Consider the following 11,047-nt stretch of genomic DNA (forward strand, 5'->3'; position numbering starts at 1 on the left):
CATTACTCTCCTTAAACTTGCGAACTTAGCTTATGGATTCATTAAATTGGATGGCTTGTAGAGCATAGGGTGCCTTTTTCGAAAAGTTGTTATGGCTTCTGTAACTCCATCTGAGTTGAAAGTTAGAGTCTTTGCAAACTGAGATGGAATATTAGTATCTTGATCAGGTGAACTTCTGCCGGTCTAATCGATCAAGGAAATTTTTAGAAATCTACACATCAATAGGTTAATGTAGCAATATAATATATATATTTTATACATTGCCTAGCTCGACATAGGCCTTAAAATTCCAGCCCAAACCAGCTCTGGAGGTTGAAATACTTAACTTGGGTCTTGATCTGGCTCAGGGTGAGATAGGACGGGTTAGAGCTGGCTGGGCATTTTTTGACACCCCTATTAAGGATGGGCTGGACGAGTAATGGAGGAGAAAAAAGAGTTGTGAGAGAGTGACTTGTTGGGAGGTAATGGAGGTTAGGAAGAAAGAGAATTGAAATTCAAGTGTAAATGGAAAGTAAATGATGACTTAAATGATATTGATTGAGGGAGGTAATGGACAGATGATGTACATTTTAATGATAAAACAGCATCCAAACCCAACCGCTTGGGAAAAAGAGCAACAAATTACAATTGAGGCCCTTGAGGAAGAGGGAAGAACTGTCAATGTATATACGGATATCATTTAAGTCATTGTACCGTTGAGGAAATAGAAGGCTATATCAGCATTTTAAACTCTATTTAAAATACCATTTTTACCCTTCCATTTCTTTTTGAATTGGGAAGGGGAGACACGAATCCTCTCCAGCTACTTGATGGCTAACAATAAATAAATAAAAAAACTCATTATACATCCAACAGCGGAAAAAAATCGTCTGCAATTCCGATCTCGTACAATTTCGTACAATACCACCTTCAGACGGTGACACGTGTATTGATACCAATACAATGGCCCAGATCTGATTTAAATGCCTTTTCACTGATTTAATGTTTTATTAGTTGTACCAGATCTGGGCCATTGTATTGGTAGCAATACACGTGTCACCGCCTGAAGGTGGTATTGCACGGAATTGTACGAGATCGGAATTGCAGACGATTTCAACCCTCCAACAGCTGGGAAGACCTGAAATGTAAATTCTTATATTGGGTTGTGTGCTTGATCCCCTCCTAGCTGTTAGATGCCATCGTTGGAGATGATCTGAATCTAGGGACAACGCCAGTCCTCGTGAAATGACAGGATTGATCCTTATTTCCAATGTTCCCACTGCAATAACTTAACACAAATTTTTTTAAGCGTTCATAAAAAAAAAGAGAATTAAAGCATAAATTTTTGTAAGACAATAAAAAAAAAGATGGATTCATTGATTAGAAGATAGCAGCACTAAAGACAAAACCATAACCATGAAGAAACAGATAAAAGAGGAACATTAACATGTCTTTCAATGCAATAATATTCTTCCACTGAACTAACAAAACCCACCACTTAGTCACTTCTTTCCCTGAAAAAAAAAGAAAAGAAAAAAAGGTGGGGTGGGGGTGGGGGTGGGGATGGGGTTGTTTAGAAGAAGTTAATATTGTGCTTTTGTTTGTACAGAAATACGATAGAATAGTTTAAAGTGTCCAATGAAGCATGGTTTACTTACTTTAACATTGAACAACTTGAGAGAGTTTGCACTTTGCAGGGAGCTGCATTGCAAAGTTGGGATCTATTCCAAAGGTACTTAGCCACTTGGAATTCTTGAAGGAGCAAAGGCATTTGAAGTCAGCATGAGAAAGCGCAGCGCAGCACAGATCCGAAGGCTGTGCGGTGTTCCCCGGAGTCACAAATGGCTTGCAGCTTGAAATATCAGCTCCAGTTAGGTTGCATAGAATCGTCTGTGCTTGTGACACCATCACCTCATTGCCAAGGACTACAGCCATCACCGAAACCACAACCACCAGCTTTCGAAATGCCTCCATTTCTTTGCTATGCCCTTCTAGCTCTTCTATATCTCTTGTGGGTTTTTGTTATGGACAGCCATCAAGGTGGCTGCCCTTTAAATATGCCATGCTCGAAGGTTGGTTTTGTGAACCCGTGAGTGCACAATTGGAAGCATTGTGGAGATCACGGGCATGTATTGGTGGTGGACAATGGATAGAGAACCTTTATGTTTTTATATAGCTTGGCTTTCATTATTTTGGTTATGGACTTCCAAGTGCAAATGGGTGTTGGACGGTGGATTCTATTCTCTGTGGGTTCTATGAATAATGGATTTGAGAGATAATAATGCTATAAAATCCAAATGGATTAAATAGTTTTGGTTGCTTCATTCACTGTTTGTATTGAAGATGATTTGTTATGGGCAATGTAGTGTGGTCCATATCTGTGGTGAAGACGACACATGTGACCATTGACAACTCTATAAAACATTTAAAAAATGATTTAGCTTAAGTTGAAACTGGGGAACTGCATTTACAGATGATCTTCAATAGAATGGAAGGGTTAGAGCTAGTACATTGCAACTGAGAATAGGGGTGCAAGTTTGGCCCTAACGGCCTGAACCCTCCCTGATCTCGAACAAGTACTGACTCGAAAATTATGGCCTTAAGGGCTGGTTCGGCCATGAAACTTTTGACCCTGAGTCAGGATCAGGGCGGGCCGAGTAAGGGTTGATATCTTTGGCCAGCGCAAGCAGCCTTGAACCCGACTCTGATTTTTTTACCCTGAGTTTAGGCCTTGGTTTTGGCCCTACTGGGCCCTGGTTTTTGCCTATGATGTGGACTTTGGATTTTTTATTTTCTTAGGACGTTTTCCTCTTTGTTTAACATGACAAGGGTTTTGAGATTTTCGGATTGTTTGCCATATTAAGATAATCTCTTTGTTTATCATGACAAATAATTGAAATTTTTTGGATTATTTGCTTTCTTAGGATGATCTCCTCTTTGTTTACCATAATAGTTAGAGTTATTTATAATGTTTGAATGTTTGCTTTAGGATGTTCTCCTCATGGCAAGTAATTTGTGACTTTGTGTCCTTTTTTTGTTATCTCCTCTTCATTATGAATATTTTTTATTTTTTAATTATTTCATATTTTGCAGGGTTAGGATAGGGTCAATCAGGGTCATCCCGGCCCGACCTTGAAAAATTAGGGCCAATTAGGGTGGGTAAGGGTTGGGATTGGGTTGAGGTTTTGTGGCTCTGAGTCAGGGTCAGGGGGGTTTGGGCTCAGTTAAGGGGACTCAGGGTTGGGCTAGGGTTTTGAGAAACCCGATCCAACCCAGCCCTGTTGCACCCCTAACTGAGAATTGCTAGTGATGATAAGGTTAATCGAATTATTTAACCTTAAACTTCCCATTCTTTCAATTCCAGCACTATTGTTTCACCTTTGTATATGCCAGAAAGGACTGATAGGCCCATTATACTTCACTTGGTTGCTTTCTTGGGAAGGAAAGGAAGGGAAAACCCGTTTTGGAAATTTGGAACACATGATGGGTTGCCTTGTCATAGAATGGAAGATAATGACATAGGGAAGAAGTTTGCCACAAAAATATGGTAAACATTTGTGAGTGCAATGGATCTTGATCCTTGTCCTATTGAAGGGAATCTTTTATCCTCGGGAGTGAAGAAATATGGAATCACTACCTATATAGGGTATGATCGACATTAAAATATAAATAACTTGAATGGTGACCAGTGGAACCAAAATAATCAGGGTTCGATTCTGGTTGCAAACCAAGAAATGAATTAGGCACCTTTTCCGGGTATTTAATTAAAATTAAATTAATTGTAAAATTGGGTAAAAGAAATAAAACAAGAATAAATTAAGGTAAGCACATACCTCTTATTTTAACAATGGTTAATATACAAAAAGTAAATTAAACATACACATTTAATAAAACTAAAATAGGAAATACGTGGTACTTACAAAATGACATTACTCATTCAAAATCCTAACTAGATGCTTGAGATAACGAAGAAATAATATGATGTTACATGTATATGTGTATCGAACTACTAGACCAGTATTTTCACAAAAAAAAAAAAAAAAAAAAAAGAAAAAGAAAAAACTACTAGACCAGTACATAAACAGGGGAAAAAATAATTACCTGAAAAGAATGAAATAATACAAATAATCCTTAAATCCTCCTATATGCGTGAAAATGTCGAAAAATGCATACTATAAGAAATTTTTTAATGAAAGGAGAACCATTTTCAATGCTTAACACCATCTGAATTTGTTAGAAAAATAATACAAAATTCGTGCATAGAAATAGGTAGGAAATGATAGATACACCCTTATGACAAGTGAATACTAATTATCATGAATTAATATAGGAAAAATATTAAAGTTATGAAATTTGAGGAATGCAGAACTGTAAATAATAAAAGAGGAATCCAATCCATACTTGAAACAGATTTATTTATTTATTTATTTTTTTGGGGTAAGAAAAACAAAAGAAGATCAATTTGACTCTCCTATGACGATAAAGCCTACATGAAATCTGTATGATAAACCATGAGAAATATAGAAATAAGGAAAATCAATGCATGAATGATGAGAGGATTGTTAAAATAATCCACAATGCAAGGAAAACAACATTAAAATAGGATTTGATCTATAATCATGTAAGTTTTTTTTTTTTTGATAGGTAGGGAGGGAAGTAGGTAACAGTCAGGAGACTCGAACTCGAGACCTGTAAGACCCAAGAATACGGCAAGTACTGGACCTATCTGGGAGATCGATAAGGTGTCTCCACCAAGAATACGGAAAGTACCAAGATGTTTGGGAGATCGGTGAGGGTGTGCAAACTTTAGTCCCACATTGCCTAGGGAGAGATTACTGGGCTAGTTGATAACCTCTGGCCTCCTTAACATGACACAACACGTTTTAAAGCCTTGAGGCCCATGGGCCCAAAATGATAATATTGTACAAGGTTAATGGGCCAGGGCGTTAAAAGACCTCTTGGTGAGCATAGGATTTCTGCTAGTAATATGTTACTATTACCTAGAGAGGTAATAGCAATACACATCTCTTACAATAAAAATATGAGTAAAATATAAAACGAAATTGGAAAGAAATATAAATTAGAAGTAAAAAGAATACACCTAATGTGAGAAAGCACCAGAATATTGGAGTGGATGATGAATACAACTTAGCTGGAGGGCTAACTTTTCTCTCAAATCCTAAACTCGAATTGTAGTTGTAAGTGGTATTCGCACTATCCAAAAGTTGTTTTTTAATATGGGGTTGGGTCTATTTGTTGGATACTTTACATTTTGATGTGTGTTTATTAAACCCGATTTAATTGGATTAAATTAATTAATTATATTTTATATTATGTGCTTGATAATTGTTAATTTCGTAAAACTGCCTATTTATAACGTTAGTTGTTCTCAACTATGGACATACATAAGTATTTTGTTCTAGGGTTACAATATTGTATATTTGTTCAATAGGGATTGAATTAAAACATAAATAAGGACACTTAGGGGCCGTTTGATTTTGTTTCACTCGTTTCTGTGTCTAGAAACAGCAGAAATGGTTTCTCCAGTTTTTGTTCCAAGAAACAAATTTTTTACCTCAAAAAAGTGTTTGATTTTTCTGTTTCGAGAAACGGTTTCTTATGCATGTATCATTAATTACAATTATGCTATTAGAATTTTGACAAAAGGGAAGACATCATACATGATTAAAATGAAAAAACCCAATGTGATAGAGATTTAATAGGGAATATCTTTTTAAATGTCACATAAGTAAATAAAACATAGAGTTTTCTATTACGTAACATATGCTTTTAACAACTAACATAAAATCATTAATGGTAGCAACTAACATAAAGTCATTAAAATCAAAACATCAAGGTCCATCAATTGGAATCATAGGCAATCCCTTTGATATAGCCATTTGATTTGTTATATTTATCCTCAACATTGACATCTGTCTTGCTCCTCTCTGACTTGTACTTGTAGTTGGAGCAATGAAGTCTTGATGATTAGGAGAAGTTGATCAATTACGTTCTGTTCACAACCATATTCATCAAAAAGATCATCTTTAATAGCTTGTTCTTTGATATAGTTGTGAAGCCCACAACATGCAACTACGATGCTGGCTTGGTCTTCGATACGGTAACCCTTCATTTTTTATAAGATTTGGAATCTATTTTTCAATACACCAAAGGTTCTTTCAATAACATTCTGTAAGGAGGAATGTCTATGGTTGAACAACTCCTTTGGCATTCTTGCACCCCTTCTCTCCCCACTAAAATCTGGTAGGTGATACCTTTCTCCTCGAAAGGGTGTCAAATACCTAAGTTGACTTGCGTAACCTGAGTCCACAACATAATACTTGCCTTCAAGTATTATGGATGACGTTTATACAAGTGAGTATATCAGTCTAAAAAGACACTTAATGTGCAAGTGATTTGTTTGTTGTGAATTACCTGGAGGAGGATGAGGAAAACCTAAAGTAGCATTTGATCTCGCCTCTTCAAAAACCCGAGTATCATGTGCACTACCTTCCCAGTCCGCATACACAAATGTAAAATGCATGTTGAACGAACAGGCCCACATAACATTTTGTGTGATCAATGCCTTCCGATTTCTGCATCGGGTTCGCTCTGATCTGGGTACTATGGCGCTAATATGAGTGCCATCAATAGCACCAATGCAATCCTAAATGAAACACAATATGGATATCTGTTAGAATTCATTCATTAACTAGTAACTGATAGCATAAATCATAAAAGGTTACCTAGAAGAAAGGGCTAAACTTTGAGTTATGTTGAATCTTTGAGGGGACCACATCAAAATTAGGTGGTCTGATTGTTTCATTCGCTAGTTGAACCATAGCATAGAACACTTTTTGAAATACAACACTAATTGTCTGTCCAGATCGTTGAAATTTCTTTGCAACCTGTCTAGTACTGCTTTCATGTGCTACTATTACAATAAAAATTGCAAGTTGTTCATCTACCCGTATATGACAACTATCATCTAATCATCCTCTATGTATCATCATATCATGTAGATTGAGAAAAACATGTCTCTCAACTCTAAATTCAATGTAGCATAGATTTGAATGCCCATTCAATGTCTTTGCGACCATGACAGTTTCTGTGTAGTTACTATCCATACATGGTTCTCTAATCTGAAGGTAATCTAAAAACGTTTGGAATGTATATAGGATGATGTCATCATCACTAGATGAATCATCTTCGAAATTGGTAGGATTCATTGCCATACCTATATATAAATGAATATGAGTATCAAAATACTACATAGTAAGAACTGAAAAAATGCATTCATCATCAAGGCAATAACAAATATCCATGTCATTCTTAAAAAATCATGTAAGCAAATCAATATATGGAAGAAACTCCCATATCCTACTTTTAAACCAAATCATCCATCAAAATCAATCAAACAAACAAATATCCATATCATCCTCAAATAAACTCCCATATCTTACTTTTAAATCAAAATATCCATCAAAATCAACAAGCAAAGAAATATCCATGTCATCCTTAAAGAAATTCCCCTATCCTACTTTTAAATCAAACCATCCATCAAAATCAAACAAACAAATATCCATGTCATTCTCAAATTTAAAAAGAAACCTATTGTTTTCAAGAAACTCCCAAATCCTACTTCAATGCTCTAATCATCCACATCCTTTTTCAAATGATATTCTCCAAGCAGCACTCTTGTGTATCTTTTGTTGAGCCTTCACCCACATCTCTTCTGTTAACTTTGTCATGTTGTCCAACAATACTTGACATGCTTTGATGATATACATTCTATCCACTAGATTATTGACAGTTGGAAGAACTGTTCTGGAAATGGGAGTACTACTACCCCCCCGTTCCATTTTCCAAGCCACATATGAGCTGAAGTCATGTGCAGATTTGGTAATGACTTTTGTTGTACTCTTCTTCCTTCGGTCTGTGGGAGTTCTATCATGCTTCCGCTTTGTTGTAGAACGACTGACTACTTCGTCAACATCTGTAGGTTCTATATCATCCAGACCTACTAAATCTTCAGGGGAATCATGTGTATCATTCTCATCCTCAAAATCAAGATCAATGTCGATGGATTTTTACTTCCCAACAGTATGCTGAGATACTCCTCTATCTCCTTGAGCACTTGAGTTTGAGAAGACCTCTAACAACTCTGGCCACCATGGAAGTCCACTATTTCGGAATTTGGTCCAATTTGGATTTGCCTATAATCCAAAATAATCGATATTATACATTGTTGGCAAAAATATATATATATATATATATATATATTTATCCATTGACTATTGCTTCAAGGAATGGATTACCTTTATAGCATTTTCCCAAACAGAATCTGCAGCTATAGCAGTCCTGGTATTTGAATCCCATCCAAATCCCATAGTTTCGAGCAACCGCCTGAAACTATTATAGTCACCTCGTAGCTTATTTATCTTATTACACAACTGTTCTTTTCGAAATGGACGTTGGAAAGTTGCTTCTAGTCCTGCTTTAATGTTATTCCACCCAACTTTACTGAATGTGGAGTTGGACTTCTGACCATTCCTTACATTATCAATCATTAAGGTGATGAATTTGTTCAATTCAGAAGCATTCCAAATGATTGTGGTTGTGGTTGGAGCAGGAGTAGGGTTTCCACTATATGACATATTGTCTACATAAAGGAAACATTAATCATGTTAAAGTCAATAATCATCAGCTCACAATCGGATATGTATATTGAACATTCATAGACTGACATTCAACAATGACAAAAGGAAATCTCTCAAAAGAAATAACCAAAATTTCCAAAGTGAGTAAAACGGTAGCAATAAATGGAAACAAAATATCAGCAAGAATTCTATTTCCTGCAAAAAATATAAAAGATAACTACTACAAAATAACTCACCAAAATAGGTGAGTTCACAATAATAGAAAGTATAATCTTAACATGGAGTTAAGGATGTGACAAACAAATCAACATAACCAACAAATTAAATAGTTTATATACATGAACCTCATTTCTTTCCTCTAGTATATATTTTCCTTGGACTCCTTCCCTTTTCTCCTTTTAGTTTTATAATTAATTCATGTCATGCCAAATCAACCATCGTGTGTCTTTGCTATCATGATATCACATCACCAAATCACTAGGATCAAACTCAGCATTTATTGCTAAAATAAGCATGGATTCAACCAATAACAAAGATATTTTCTGTATGGTAATAACTGTAAATAAAAGAATCTACAAATTGATGCTGGAGAAAATGGAGGAACATGGCTGTCCACCCAACACAGTTACTTATAATTCACTTGTTAGAGGGCTTTGTATCCAAGGGAATCTGCAACAAAGTTTGCAGCTTTTGGATAAATTAATGCACAAGGGGCTGGTCCCAAATGTATTTACTTACTCATTCTTGCTTGAAGCTGCTTACAGGGAGAGAGGGGTAGATGAAGCAATGAGACTGTTGGATGAGATAATTGCTAAAGGTGGAAAGCCTAATTTGGTTAGTTACAATGTTCTGTAAACTGGATTATGCAAGGAAGGTAGAACTGAAGAAGCCATTAAATTCTTCAGGGGTTTACCATTGAAGGGGTTTAGGCCAAATGTTGTGAGTTACAACATTTTATTAAGGAATTTGTGCTTTGAGAGGACATGGGAGGAGGCAAATGAGCTTCTGGCGGAAATGGATGAAGGGGACCACACCCCATATGTGGTTACATATAACATCTTTATTGGTTCACTTGCTGGACAGGGTCGAACTGATCGTGCTCTTGAGGTCATGAAGGAGATGATGAGGTGTGGATTTAAGCCAAATTGTGCAAGCTACAACCCAATAATTGCTCAATTCTGTGAGGGGAGGATAGATCTTATGATTAAGTGTTTAGACCAAATGATGTATCGGAACTGTAATCCTAATGACGGAAGCTACAACGCTCTTGCTGTGCTCTGCAAGGAGGGAAAGGTGCAGGAAGCTTTCTCTATTATCCAAAGCTTGGTTAATAAAACAAACTCTTCCATGCATGACTTCTATAGGAATGTTATATCAAGCTTGTGTAGGAAGGGAAACACTGTGGCAGCATTTCAGCTCTTATATGAGATGACAAAGAATGGATTTACCCCTGATTTCTATACCAAATCATCCCTGATCAGAGGCCTGTGTATGGAGGTGATGCTAGCTGAGGCAATTGAAATTTTTACAGTAATGGAAGAGAATGATTTTAGACCAGCTATTGACAATTACAATGCCCTTATACTTGGCTTATGCAAGGCCAGAAGGATAGATCTTTCACTAGGAGTCTTTGAGATGATGATTGAGAAGGGTGACATGCCTAATGAGACAACTTATACTATCGTAGTCGAAGGGATTGCCCATGAAGAAGAAATGAAGTTGGCCGCAGAGGTTTTGAGGGAGTTGTATCATAGGCGCGTTCTGAGTCTAAATACTGTGGAAAGGCTTGTGATGCAATATGATTTGGAATTATCAACTCCTTAACTCAGATCTGGGGAATAAAAAAGTGGAAAGCTTTACCTTTAGCACAGTAAACCAGAGAAGACCACAAAATTTGATCAATACAAAAATGGTTGAAGCAATAGATTCTGATAGATAGATGAAGATAAGCATGAATTCTATTGAGTGATGCATGGAGAATTTGGGTTTTAAGCTTGATACTGGTCTCAAGATTGTTTGAAGGCAGGAAAAGAAAAGATTCAAGCTTTGATATTATTCTGGAGTTGAGGTTATTTCAAGTACATCCTTCATATTTTGATTTGAAAAAATTGGTGCCAAGTTGATTTCATTTTGGTCTTATTGTCTGCCTCACTTTTCTAGCAACCACTGGAATTCTATACTAGGATCTTTTGATGATAACTAAGTCAAATTCCTGCTTTCATTGGCTGAATCCTCTACTCAACCAATTTGTGAGCAAAAAAATAGAGAATTCTTAAAACCCCCAATCCCAATTTCCTTCTGTTCTGTCGAAATTTTTTTTTTGCTGTCTCATTAACTCCCTTCTCTATCCTGTTTCTGTTTGTGTATTCTACCATATTGTGCCCATCTTGTATTTGAGAGCTTACAAT

General features: G+C 36.3%; 2 protein-coding genes and 1 pseudogene across 2 annotated transcripts; 1 reads left to right on the forward strand and 2 right to left on the reverse strand.

Annotated features, from left to right (window-relative positions):
• Nucleotides 1–1,638: 1,638 nt before the first annotated feature.
• On the reverse strand, nt 1,639–1,953 carry LOC122089771 (putative lipid-transfer protein DIR1). The gene has a single exon (XM_042659462.1). The coding sequence runs from the start codon at nt 1,951–1,953 to the stop codon at nt 1,639–1,641; it is 315 nt and encodes a 104-aa protein (XP_042515396.1).
• Nucleotides 1,954–8,069: 6,116 nt separating this feature from the next.
• LOC122089772 (uncharacterized protein At2g29880-like) lies at nt 8,070–9,096 on the reverse strand. Its single transcript, XM_042659463.1, has 4 exons — nt 9,075–9,096; nt 8,727–8,834; nt 8,298–8,641; nt 8,070–8,195 (listed from the first exon to the last, which is right to left on the reverse strand). Exons 1-4 carry the CDS (start codon nt 9,094–9,096, stop codon nt 8,070–8,072), a joined length of 600 nt encoding a protein of 199 aa, XP_042515397.1.
• A 56-nt stretch (nt 9,097–9,152) lies between these two features.
• LOC122089773 lies at nt 9,153–10,634 on the forward strand (annotated as a pseudogene).
• Nucleotides 10,635–11,047: the final 413 nt, after the last annotated feature.

Source organism: Macadamia integrifolia, chromosome 9, assembly GCF_013358625.1.
Source record: "Macadamia integrifolia cultivar HAES 741 chromosome 9, SCU_Mint_v3, whole genome shotgun sequence".
Taxonomy (NCBI): Eukaryota; Viridiplantae; Streptophyta; class Magnoliopsida; order Proteales; family Proteaceae; genus Macadamia; species Macadamia integrifolia.